The sequence below is a fragment of the Solea solea genome, chromosome 7, assembly GCF_958295425.1.
Source record: "Solea solea chromosome 7, fSolSol10.1, whole genome shotgun sequence".
Taxonomy (NCBI): Eukaryota; Metazoa; Chordata; class Actinopteri; order Pleuronectiformes; family Soleidae; genus Solea; species Solea solea.
Window position 1 is genome coordinate 22607677 of NC_081140.1, and position 13992 is coordinate 22621668.

General features: G+C 41.2%; 1 protein-coding gene across 8 annotated transcripts in view; it reads right to left on the reverse strand.

The window, feature by feature from the left end:
• Positions 1–13992, reverse strand: part of LOC131463183 (rho GTPase-activating protein 42) — an 88932-nt gene that overhangs the window by 21481 nt on the left and 53459 nt on the right. For all 8 annotated transcript variants that reach the window (XM_058634934.1, XM_058634941.1, XM_058634933.1 and 5 more), the window contains exons 4-6: positions 10582–10653; positions 1203–1304; positions 865–975 (exon numbers count right to left, since the gene is read on the reverse strand). In XM_058634934.1, the coding sequence (XP_058490917.1) occupies positions 865–975; positions 1203–1304; positions 10582–10653 (285 nt within the window). The remainder of the gene's footprint in view (positions 1–864; positions 976–1202; positions 1305–10581; positions 10654–13992) is intronic.

Sequence of the window (13992 nt, forward strand, 5' to 3'; positions counted from 1 at the left end):
CATGAATCTACACAGTATACACACTTTTCTTTCTTTTGGGATGACCACTTAAAAGTAATTTAATGTTTAAGGAGCTAAAAACAGGTTTTGTGACAAACAAAATGCCGTTAAAGCTACAGTCCGTCATTTCTTTCAATAACGTGTTTGAGGAGATCCTGTTCCACGTCCTGATAACCAAAAGAAAACAAAAAAGAAGTGTCTGAAGCCCTCACGACACAGTAACAAACACAAATAATAATAATTTTGTTGTTGATTCACGCCGTGGCACCGTGACATAATGAAGTTGATGTCAAGGAGGCCGTCGTCTCACTGCTCTCTTTCCTCAACTCACCTTGCAGCAGTTGTCAGGCAGTGTGTGTTTGATGTTTTCGGAGGGCGGAGCTTTGACGTCAGAGCAAACGGGAGGAGGGTATACGAGTTGCAGTGTGACCTGCTGTCACCATGCTTTTTCCACCAGACTCCTGCTACACTGGATTCCTTCCCCTCAGACAACTTTACTTACACAGATAGCTATCCAGATGTGGAGTCATTTCAGCAAATAACATTGGAAGGATTATCTCAAGGTGTTGGTTAATTTCTTTTTCTTATCACACAAATGTACTGCTGCCATAACACCATAAGATATAAATATAGAGTAATTATATATTTTTATTTAGTTAGTAAACATGCACCAGCCTGATTAGTCGTTTAAATCATGACTCAATAATCCTGGGAGCAGCTAACTTTACCATAGTAGTGCATTTACTGAAATGAAAAACCAGTCAATCTTTGAATCATGTGTGAACGCATGCATGTACTGTTTCCATTTTTAATTCCCAACATCTTTGGCGGGTTTTCATATGAAAAAACGGCTCCTTCTCTTACCGGCTCGACAAACTCAAACTTCTTCTTTTCCTGCACTTCTTGTATTTTGAAAACATACTCGAGGGACGCGTCGTAAAAGAGTTGCCTCTCCTTATCAATCTGCGTGTCAGCCTGAGAATGAGCAAACAAAAGCCAGGGTTAGTGCCGTGACAAAGACAGGGGGTCACATTGTGTGGACAGTGAGTTAATGCTCACACCAGCACCTGGAGCACTGTGTGCTTTGACGGGAAATGAGCAAAAGAATGCTGCACAAACAACAGCCTCAGAAACACTCCAACCATACAATAGCATTATTCAGGAGACATGATGAGGGATGAGAAAGCGCATTTTGGCTTCACCTCCTGCAGATACGCCTCCTTCTTTTTGGATGACAAGCTGAGGTGTCTCTCCAGTGTGGAGTAGTACTTCTCCGTTTCCTTATCGAATTTCTTCTTCCCTTCCTGAAAAGGTGCAAAAGAGACATAAGAGGATTAAATGTTACCAAAAAAAAAAGAGAAGAAAAGTGCCATGTATTGTTGGTGATGAGGTGTGTGTATGCTTGACCCGCCACTAGGTGGAGATCTAGCTACATTTTCTCCCATGCCGCTGGCCACATGTCATTTAAAAATTCATGTCAACAGATTATTACATGCCATAAAAGTGGCATATGACCGTGTAATGACGAGAGGACACTGTCAGCATGGTCAACAAGGGCTGTGCATTATCAACAGGGCTTCTGAGAAATATTGCTATTATTCTCACAGCCTCCCCAGCTGGGGGCACACGTCCACAGCAAAACGCCAAACGCTGTAAATCATCAATAGCATAATGCATTTGACGCTCTCAAAGACGGGGCTGCCTGGATGCTGCTCTCATTTTCCCCTCCTTGCTCTGCTCCACCTGCAGTGACAAGTCGAGCTCTATAATCACAACAGTCCCAGGATTTAGAGGGTGTCCCTGAAGGCACCGAGAAGAGGACAGGAAATGGGCTTTCATGCCAGATGCCCATCTATAAAGCATCGGGACTAAGAGATGGAAAATTGCACAGAAAATAAACATACAAACAAACAAACAAATGTTCACTGGCATTAATCAAACGCTACCCGAGCAGAGAGAAGCAGTCTGTGTGAGCACATCTGCAGGTCTGAGCTCTAAATGAAGATTTAGCCACTTAAGGTCCAAACTCACGACAGAAAACATTCACCAAGTGGCAATTTTGACGACGCAACCCGATCCTCTTTGTTTGTTTTCCTTTCCACGGCCCTGAAACGTAGCAAGTCTAATCTACTTGTGGCAAATGATATGACCCAGAACAGTGTTCTGCCTCAGCTACTCCCACACCAGCTGTGCACATCGAAAGGGATTCACCACAAGACAACACAGCCCTGCAACACAACTGTTAACAGCGCAGAAATCGATAGATAATTTCACGTAGTAGCATCATATTTCCATCTTCCATGTCATGTCTGGCCTGGGAATGATCTTTGCAGGGAGGGCTGGCGGGGAGGGGGGGGGCGGGATCAATTACGTCAATACTCGCTATTCATAAGCTAAGTGAAAATAAACAGGTGGACAGCAAAATAAACATGTGATTAAATATGATTTGGCACTGACAAGAAATAAATTTCCCTAAAGGATTGAGTGTTTTATTTTTTTTATTTATTTGAAAACAAAAAGGGGTGGGGACTGCCATTGTGACTGCTGTTGATGTGACATTTTTGTGAACGTGTGCGCACACACACACACACACACAACGCAGGCCCCAAGGAGAAAAAACTACACACACACACACACACACACACACACACACACACACAGGATCAGATTAAATTAAGAATTGAAGGTGTGGCTGAGCCCCACAGTCACAGCAGGAATCTACCAGCTGCTGCTGACCAGTGAGTGTGCCCGACAACACGCGCACACACACGCACACACACAAACTCCTCTCTTCCACACTTACTTAAGTGTGTGTGTGTGGTGAGTCTGTGAGGAAGAGTCAGTCTGATTAAGTCGACCAAAGTTTTTTTTTCTTTCCTCCTTTTTCTTTTTTTGTGATGGAGGCAGGACGTGTATAAACCAGTGCTATCTTAATGATACCCTAGCAGAACACCAGGTGCTTGTTGGCTTGTCCATGTGTTGAACACACACACACACACACACACACATCCTCCACCCTCCACCCTCCACCCTCTGGATAGGTTGGTGCAATAAGAGTGGATTATAGGAGTGATAAAAATGGCAAACTCTCTCCCAGAGAAGGGGGCTGCAGTGCTGGGCTTTGAAGAGCCAACACGTGGCGGCAGAGGACACAGATGCAGACAGATATACAATGCTGCGCAGCAAAGTATCCCCAGAAGCCCACATGAGATGGGAGTTTTTCCACCACACAAACTGATGCCAACCCTATGTAATCAGCTGTCTCCCCCAAACGCTCTGTGGAGCACAAGAACTTAACACGAGGGAGATTTCCTCCATCTGATTTCTTTGTTTGGCCTCATGAATAAATCAGGATAATGCAGGAAGAGAAATATTCCAATGCAGATTCCTCTGTCGTCGGATTTTCTCTCGCTGGCAAGTCACATGTTGCTGCTGGGGGGCACTTTGATGCCAGCTGTCGCTCGGGTGAGTCGGCTAATTGGCAATATATTGTCGGAGAGAGAAAAGATGAAAGATGAAGCGCGAGCCGCTTTACTTCTGGTCATCAGGTGTCCGCACAGTTTGCAACACACACACACACACACAAAGTGCCTAGCATGAAGACTGAGGAATATTTGGGAGCAAGCAGTGCAATGCCGGGTTTTGACACTGGCCCTAACGAGCCTCAGGGCCGTCGTTTCTGCGCCTCATCGCCATGGTAACAGATGTAAGCTGTAAAGGAGGTCGAGAATGATTTTGTGTCTGTGTGTAGAGTGAGGAGGCTCTGCTATGAACGAGGACGCTATATACATTCTCTCACTTCTGTCCGAAACCTCTGAATAATACAAACACCAATGACCCGGCGAGGCATCACATGCAGCATTTTTTTACCACATGTTGACTTTAAATGGATTCTCTGAGCAGTGACATGACAGTGGGGGGAGCTGTGAAGCTCATTAGAGGCACTTAATTGGAGAAAAGGTGTTCCAGGATGGTGATTAAATGGCAGAGGTCAGTTTGTTTGGACGCTCTGCCACACATGAACTGGTCTCCCGAACGAGCTCAACAGCAAATGTAATGATAAATGAATAATATCTGAAATGATAAAATAAAAAAGAAGGCTGCATATACCTGCATGTTGCAAGTAAACACTGACATTTCCTTTGTATCTCGTCTCAAAGTTTCTCTTGAGGTCTGAGTGTTGCTGGAAAGGGGGGGGGGAGGGGGGGTTGGGAGAGAAGCTGGCATCCTCACAAGATCAATCTTCAAAAGCCTCTTTATTACTATGGTGTGAAAACTTCTTTTGACATGCTCTGCATAAATAGTCTGCGCAGTACCCTATAGGATTCCCTTTGGCTTCTCCCTGTCAAGATCAACCACCTAACCAGCGAGATAATGAGCGGGGAAAGTCAATTGGAAGCATCGGTAAGTGTAAGAATATCTCTGTTTAAATGACACACACACAGACACATTCTTTTATTACGTGCTTTTGGACGTCAGTGATGTCGCTGCATGCTTTCGTGAATGAGGAGCTTCCTGAGGGGCTCTAATTATATTACAGGTAACAGGAAGTTATTCAATGTCGGCATCAGGGCTTTATTGTCATAGGTCTGCATTGTATTACCCCGCCAAACACGTTCTTTCATATTGTTAGACAAGCGACTAACAACACAGTGAGATTACAAAGCCAGTTACAATGGTTCTTCCTTCCAAGATGATTCAGTGAGGTCATTGTGAACTAAAGCAGCAAAAAAAAATTGTAATTCTACAGTTATTATTTCTAAATTGCACATGATAGGCCCTTTTTATTATTTTATATTATTGCCTATGACCGAATTTCCTCCTTTTTTCCAAGAAGCTGATGGATTAATAGAAAATATTCTTTAAACAGTTAAGGGTAAGGCCGGCCTCTTCAACCTGGAGATAGTCTGGAGCTCGTGAGGAAAACTGATAGATATTTTCTGCCCTATTGTGCTGCACAGAGCAAGGACATTATGCGACAGACGCGAGGATAATGGAAGTTTGTTTATTTTATTTATTTTCCTCCCCGTGTTTTAGTTAAGCGTTTCGAAGGCTCCCGCAGTTTTCTTGTGTTGTGCTGCAATTTAACATTTCTTTCATTAATCAATAGCACATTGACTGACACTATGCAAAGTTTACTTCACAACATGATTTGCATATCTACAGTGTGGGTGGAAATAAATATTGATATGGATGTTTACTGTTGTGCCAACTCCTGAGATGCAGTCATCGACCCGCTGGTGCAAAAATATCAATATTTAGTGCCACTATTTCATGATTATCGCGGGAATGAGGAGAGCATGAGCAGAAATGCTCTAACCGAAGGACTTGATGGATGAACAATGGCGAGCAGCAGTGAAACCAATTCAACTTTTTCGTATTTATCAGCGAGACAGATAATGTGATGTCTATTTATATGAATTGTCAATTGTCTCATCAACACAGTCTATATGATCCATAAATAATGCAAATATACTCACTAAACGTTTATGTAAGACAAGACAAAGACATTCATACATGTTCCAGATAATACAAATTAACCCGTGAGAACACAGAGCATTTCAACTGCTTTTTCACATTACTTTGTTAAAACGTACAGTATAAACAGAGGCTATATGAATGTGCAATATAGAGTGTCTTATATCCTTTTTTTCAGCACAATCTAGGGACTCTGATGAAAAAAAAATATCCTTTTCACCAACTTTATAAACACTCCTGTCTATTTTTGTGACTTCTGCACAATTATTGCTACTTTATATCACTAGTAAAAATGTTTTTAAAGCCTGAATATGTGACCTATAAACACCCCCCCCCAGGATGTCCATATAAGGAGTTGTGTATTATTCCCACTGCAATTTACCACGGGTGCACCTGCGGCACAGATCCTTGCCGTGTGAGCACTAAGGGTTAATTAATGTGCATTCCTTTCTGCCCAGTCCTAGAATTCCCAGCCTATTCACTTATACCAACACCAGATTAATGAGCTATAAACACACTGTACATGCACTTCATGTTTCACTTTAAAATTAGGCGCAGCCCACAACTGGAAAACACATCCCAAAACCATTTCGACTGATCCCTTTACTCCACAGCGTCTCCGATGGCATATTTTGGGGATTTTTTGCATGAATGCAAATGTCATATCTGACTCTGGAGACCGTAACCAGCCAACACACATCTGATGTCTGTGCCTGTCTTTGCAGCGCGAGGACAGCTGAAATTATCAGTGGCCATCTGACTCCCATCTGGGTCTGTTTGCACTAATTCTTCACACCCAGCGAGAGGAGGACCCCTATGTCGAAGAACCCACAAAGAGAATATATTATTGTCATAGATTTCACAGAGCAAGGATGCCACCCACCAGTTAGACGCCCCCTGGTGTTTTCCTTGAGAGAGAATCCCTGGGGTTTGTTTAAATTTCAAGGACTAGAAAAACAAACACATACACACACACACACACACACAAACACACAAATGTGGACCCAGCTTGAGGCAATTGGGTAAAAAAAAATTCTCTGTGAGCATTCAGGCCTCAGGTCAATATGTACAATACATTGGGCATCAGTTAGTAACTACCAACTGTGACGTCACCTCGGGCTGCATGATTTCCTTAAGACTTCTCTGCCCAATATTGCAGTTTGTAATTTGCGATATCATTTCTTCAAAGTCCACTTTCAGTTCAATGTTCACCGATTTAAAAGCACGGTGGAGCAAGGCCACATGATCAAAAATGTTAAGATGAGAACTGAGGGGGTTGGAGTTAGATGAAAATATCAAGATATATAGTTGCGAGAGAATACATTTCCCGTTTAGTAAAAAAAACAAAAAATAAAAATAAAGAGACATATTTCAAATAGAGTATATGCAGATTTTAACACCTCTCACTACGTTGTGGCATTGTTACCTAGATTTTTAATTCATTCCAGTACGAAATCTGTATTTATCTGTCTTTATTTATTAAATTAAAAGCCCAAATTTTCATATAGATGACACAATTGCAGACTTCTTATGTCACTTCATATTTTGCTAAAGAAAAATATTATTCAAGTCCTCATATAAAGATGTTTTTGATAAAAATGATAGAATTGTTATTGCCATTAGAAAGATTGACATATGAGAAAAATGCGGGAATATTCTGGAGGAGTTCTGGCCATTGTTGTCTCATCTTGAGGATTTGAGAACTTATTACGCTGTTGCTGTTGCTGTTGCTGTTCTGTTTTGGTTCTATACTGGTTTTTAAATATCCTTGTTTCGTTGTATGTTTCCACTTTCCAGTTTCTGTTTGTGTATGATTTGCACATTAGAAAAAGGGAAGATTTTGTTTCATTTTCAAATCAGATAATCAGACTTCATGCAGGCTTAAGGTGTCACACAGTGGGGAGTGTCCACTCCCCAACCCATGCTGTGCTTTATCAACTATTTGACTCTTACGCAGACCACAATAGAACAATCACGCTGTGTTAAACGAAGACCAGAACCTGGTGATTGAGACCATAAACTCCTAACGTCATAAATCAAGCGAAAAACAGGCTTATTTCCTCACAGACTTGTACAGAAAACAGACTTCATTTTGTAACCAGTGGAGTCACCCCCCGATGACCATTCAATAAAGTACAGTTTTCAGGCACTTCCACAATATCTTCACTTTCCGGAGGCAGACAGCTAAGACTGCGGGATGAAAAGCAGCAGACGATTTTGATGCAGTGACAGCAAACTGGTTTGCCAAAACAAAGGCAATTTTCACTCCTTATTTCACTTCCATAAGTGTTTGTTGTCTGGGACGTTATCAACTTTCAACTCAGAGAGAAACAAAAAAAGAAGAAGAAAAAAAAGGATATAAATATATTCACTTCTCCATTCCACCTTAGCAGCAAGCACATATGGGAAATCCACATTCCAGTGAAAACACACAATCTTTTCAGTCCACATTGGCTGTCAGAATGTGTGTTTGTAGTGTACTGTGCAAAGATTGAGGGTTTTATTCCAAAACGTGGTTCAGCCTCGTTTGAAGCAGACTGTGCCTAATATGTCCTGTAGTGCTGCAGTCAATCTGCTGGTGTGTTATGGCCATGAAATTGTTGTGCTTATGCCTAAGAAGCTGATACACTGGTACGTAACCTCAGTGGGATTACTCGCAGCATACCCAAATAAGGCAAGAGTTCCCTGTCTGTCCGTCCTCAGACATGAAGCTCACTAACTGGAAGGGTCAGGCGGCCTGCAGATCTCTCCAGATTCTCAGAACTGTGGAAAGTTGTTCAGCCACTCGTGAAGTCTGCCTTTTATCTCACTCTAGTTGGGCTAATGTTTAGCGGGGGATGGGACGTGGGAGGGGAGAGCCATTAGGAGGAAGTGGTCTGAGGAAATAAGAGGTAGTGGGAGTGACGGGGGTTGTGGCTTTTAAGAAACCATTTTCTAAACATAGCGAGGACTCTCAGTGCAATAACACTGAGTACTGTGATGGCGCGGCGAGAGACAGAGATGGCAGAAATGTGCCATTTCATTACTGTAGCTACATGTGATGGTTGAGACAATGATTATTTAGTCTGGCCTCTAAAAGGGAGAATGATTGATGGTTAGTCCATGACAGCAGAGGAATTGTTCCTTACAGGTTGGCTCATGGAGAGGCAGTGAACTATCGTAGGATACAATTTATTTATTTGCTGGCAAGTAGCTGACAACTTATCTTAAATAAATAAATTAAAGTTGGGATATGCTACATATTTTTGTCATTACTGATCAATCATTTCCTAATGTAAATCAAGGGATCTGACAGAGAGAGTTCAATGTCGTTGCACCGGTATAATGTCACGCTACTGTATCTCGCTGAAGAGGCCATCAAGTACAGAGCACAACAAGCCTACCAAGTAAACGTTTTTACTGTTCCTAGGTCGAAAAGCAAGTCTGACATAGACCTTTACCATTCCAAACCGCACCGTACTGCAGTGTTTCCCAATCCTGGTCTTCTGGGACCCGTGCCCTGCATGTTTTAATGTTGCCCTGCTCCAAAACACCTGATCGAAAACATCTAAAACATGCAGGGCTGTACTATACCAAACTGAACTGTACCATGATGGAAATACAGCTTAAGCTCCTTCTCTAGCTTTGGGCCTTTCTGCCCACGACAAGAGACTTTGACCAATTACAGCAGAGTTCAGAGAGACAGGGCACTGCTATTGGCCTATTCTACGAAGCAGCCATGTCACTTTCCAGCATTGAGAACATCTACCTATGCTGCAAAGTTACCTAAAGAAAGAAAGAGATTCAAACTGCCTCAGATCATCTTTCACAAGTGTTATTGTACATGCTCTTCTTGAGGGAATGGCTTGAGACAGAGTGCAATAATGTCAACATGTTAGTATTCAGCCAACCGAGGACAAGTCTCTGCAGCATTAAGATGGACTGGGCTCTGACCGGGCTGTCTCTCACATGGGTCAGTGCCATGGTAAGATGTGCACATAATTCAAAGTCCAATGAGGAGTTAGCAGTGATCTCAGAAACTCAGTGGGAGAGATGTATAAAGGCTCGGGTTCTACCGGCTTGTTTCTGCGTGTGAGCTCACCAAGGGAATGACCACAAACAAGCTGCTGCATTTTCATTTCTATGCCTTTGTGTTGGCCAGGAATGAAAGCATAGCTTGTAGCAACAAACCCACACTTTTACTTTGCAGTCAACTCTAGTTTCAACAGCACATCCACCATGGAAGCAGGATGGCCCGAAGCAACATGCTGCAGAACCCCGTCTCATGTCATTCCTCTACATCCAATATATGAGGTATGAATGTAGCAGGGCAACAGTAATCTGATTACCAAAGCTATGTAAATCTGATTTACTGCGGTCTCTACATAAATGACATTATGAATGTATTTTGTAAGAGTAATGGGCTTTGATTCAGGAGGTGATGATATAGTATGTGTCTCTTTTACACCACAATTAGTGGGTCTTAAAGTATGCTAAAAAAGAGAGACTCTATTCCCATTGCCAGAAGAGGAATTTTAACCTCAAAAATGTGCAATAAACCAGTGTGTCCGAAGTGGGAAATACAACACATAACAGAAGAAAGCATCATAAAGACCAGTGACTTTATTACAGTGGTTAGATTTTCATGTCCTTTACTTCAGTCACTCTTTCAAACTCAACAGCGACTTGAATGATTTTAAATCACTGTCGCAGGTCATGCTTCCATTACCACCAATTTGAGCAGGAGCAGATAAAACTACGTCAAACACCAATATCATCTATTTGTACTGGAGACGAGAGCCATGTAAGTGGGAGCGAGAGGTTTTACTGACAAGTTAAAAGGGACCGAATCTTTAAATGTTTCCTATTTATGCAGAAATATAAAACAACTGAGCAGTTTAATATGCTACGTTGAAACTCGCCCCCTTTGGGAAAGTACTTGTCTGACATCTTTGTTGTACGCCCTCAGTCTGAGCAGACCACTTCTCTAAGAAGTGTCACAATTAACTTTTGGTTCATTTGCATATTGCACAGAAGAGGGAGAGAAGTGGAAAAACAAGACATGTCAGAACACAACGTCCTCCGCTGTGCAACTGCTAATTGCACGTGTAGGTGGTCTCTTACCTTTGCTGCGCCAATCTGTTCCTTCCGGAACTTTTCCAGGGGTGTAATCAAAACATCATCTGCATTCTGAATCTGAAATGAAACAGAAAGACGAAACAGGCAGATGTCAGAACCAAACATCTGATGGGACTTACAGTAACTTTCTGAATGATTAAACATCAGAGGAAAGCTGTTAATCGCTCACTTGTAGTACAAAGCTCTAGCTTCTTTCAAATGTGCCACATGTGAGTGTAAGGCACACAGAAAATGATAGTCGAGAATTACCCAGCGCGAGTCAAATACAGATGCTTTGAGTCCAAACACGAGTGGAGGACAGAGCAATCACACCCATCGGTATCTCTTAAACCTGTGACAATGAACAATGCTGTACTGCGAGGTACTGAAATGAGTACAGCAGAGATAAGCGACGGAGCACTCAACAATTGTCCTGCTTGATCGAAGAAAATGAAGGCCTTTTTTTTATGCGAGCTGCAAAGCACCAGCATTGTCAAACCCCCGCAGAAATATGACACAGCAGAGCAGATGAGGAAGCTTTACAACCGCAGCCTGCGATGCATTTAAATTTCTGAGGCTCGTCACCACACACACTGGCGATATCCGCTGCATCACAAACGGAGGTAAAAAGGTCTCTACGTCCCTGTTTCAGACGGAAGCAGATAAGGTGAGATATATTGTGCCAATTATGGTCTGTGCTCAATCCTTGCAGGTGAGTATTTTGAAGAGGTGCCATTAAGGTGCTAGTGAATTTCCCGTGGATGGGTTTTCATCCACCAAGATCAGATGACATGAGAGTGGCGGGGGCCGCTCTACGGGAGTTGCTGTCACAAACGACATGGCTGTTTGGTTGATTTAAGGTGTTATTTTGTGTGGTGAGAGTAAGGACTGAGCTCTATAATACAGCTATGATACCAACACTAATTTAGAGGTGTGGGCTCGGAAGGACTATCAGCTACCCGGCTGCATTCATCTGAACACACAGTGTCTCGGGAGTCTCTGTTTTGAACCATTAATCACGACACATTGTCCCAAAATAACCCCGTCTGCACCATCAGCCAACAAGAGACGAGCAACTTCAAAAGGAAACTTCGGTCTCTCTGAACCTGCAATCTGTCCGCCTTTTGTATGTGCAATGATGTATTGTATTGTTAATTTGAACCTTTGTTAAAATAATACACTTTAATTACACTGTGGTGTTTCTGGTCCTTCAAATATTGTCACACTTTGCACATTCGGATTATAGTAATTACGCCATAACAAGTATTTGGTATTATATGTTCAGAGTCATTGTTCTGTCAGAAAGAGAAATTAAATGGACTTTAATAATATTTATCTCTTTGAAAATCATTGGATAAATTAAAACAAATATCAACATTAAATCTTTTTGGACTAATTTCTAGATAAGGTTGAACACGTTCACCTTTACTGAGGTATTCCTTAGGTAATTTGCAGTTAGCCAATAAAACCCAACTGACATGAACCTTACGCAGGCATATTGTATCCCAATTTATATTTGTTGATATGAAAAAGTGTCATTAGTTGTTGTTTTTTAATTTTTTTAGATGTTCCCAAATATCAATATAATGGAAAATAGATGTGAATTTACATTGTCGTCATTTTCTGCATTCAGATATGTAGAAATTGAGGTCATGTTTAAACCGCAAAAAGAGCTTCAACACACACGTTGTTTATTACAAATGTGAATGTTTGTATGAATCTTATTCCCATAAATTATAACCTGTGTAACAGGCTGTCAGTAGATGGGTTGTAAATTGGACGATAAATTGACAGGAAGGTACGTCGGAGGCAATTAAGACAATTTACTTACAAGTGACATCCATTTAGTGTAATGTAGACACTTGATGGTCATTAAATCCAACGGTTATAATCCTGCAGTCATATCATGTGTCAACAGTGAGAATCGCACGATGTCAGTGTGACAATTTCCTCCATCTTATCTTTCATACTTTGAGTCTAATTGGACCTGCAGTATTATCACTCTGTAAATGTGCTGTAGTAATATTAATCGCAGTTTCTTTATCAGCTAAAGGTCCAGGGTGTAATGTATATATAGGGGGGTTTATTGGCACATACATTACCCATAAGTGTGTTTATTAAAGTATATAACTGCTTTAAAATAAAAAAGGTTTAATTTCAACCACCCTAAAATACACATTTTATAGGTACTTAAGTTAAAGGCCTTGCTTTACAGATGCTGCCATCGTTTCTACAGCAGCTTGAACAGATGTGCATTTGATTTTAAAGTGAAGCCTTAGTGCAAAAAAAAACACGTAAGAAAGGACCTGTCCACATAGATCTGATGATTCCACCAATGAAGAAGAATTGAGGAACAGTAGAGAAGGTGTGAAAGATTGTTTACATCCTTTCTGGCACGCAGCGTACTCTAGTTTCCTGATGAGCTTATGGCGCTTTTCCACTATACAGTTGTAGCCATCAGTCAGACGATGTCATATTTAGTATCATCACATTAAGTATGGGCTAAGCTCATTTGGAACCGCCTCACCAGAGCAGGTACTAAAAAAGTACCAGGTGTCAAGTACTATGCCTAATGGAAAAGCAAAACAAAACAGTGGAAAAGAGACCATTAGTAAAGTTAAGGGTGATTGAAGGAGTCGGTGTTTGCTGATGTCACTAATTCTCAGTGTTGTAATGTAACAAAGTACAAATATTTTGTTACTGTGAGTACACAATTCTCACATCTGTACTTTACTTTTACTCCACTACATTTCCTACAAACTATCTTTGTTAGTTGTTACTACCAAATGTTGGGATTAGGGGCGTGATTGGTTATGAATTTAGAATATTAATAATTGATTAATTATGGAATAATTAATTTATTATAAAAAGTTGAGTCAAACTCAAATCGGGGCACCACTCCTCTCAAACAGAGGAGAACAATCGGTTCTGAATGAACCATTAATTCATAACCTCCAAAAACAGTCTCATAAATTAAGCGACTACCAATTTGGATTATGATTAATAATTAACTTAATAATTGATAAATCACAATACTACATCAATAGTTAGGTGAATTGAAGGATTGGAATTCTACAGGGAAGAGGTTGGCAATATACACACTTGTGCAATATTAATCAGACCAGACTGTATATTTATAAAACATTTATTAAAAAGACATCAAAGATATAAACAAGAATATTTACTAAATGTAACAATATACAGTGTATGTGTGTGGAAAAGAGAGAGTCTGTGTGTATGCAGGTCAAATGGTCAAGTCAGATAGAGGTAGACTACAAATCAAGATGGCGGTTGACAAAGAAACTACAACAAGATGGCGGAATCAAAGATGGCTTCTTGACCGCATGGCTGCTGTGTTTCTTGGTTAACTACTTTTGTAAAGTGAGATGTCAGGTTAGATGAGAGGTTAGAAGCATG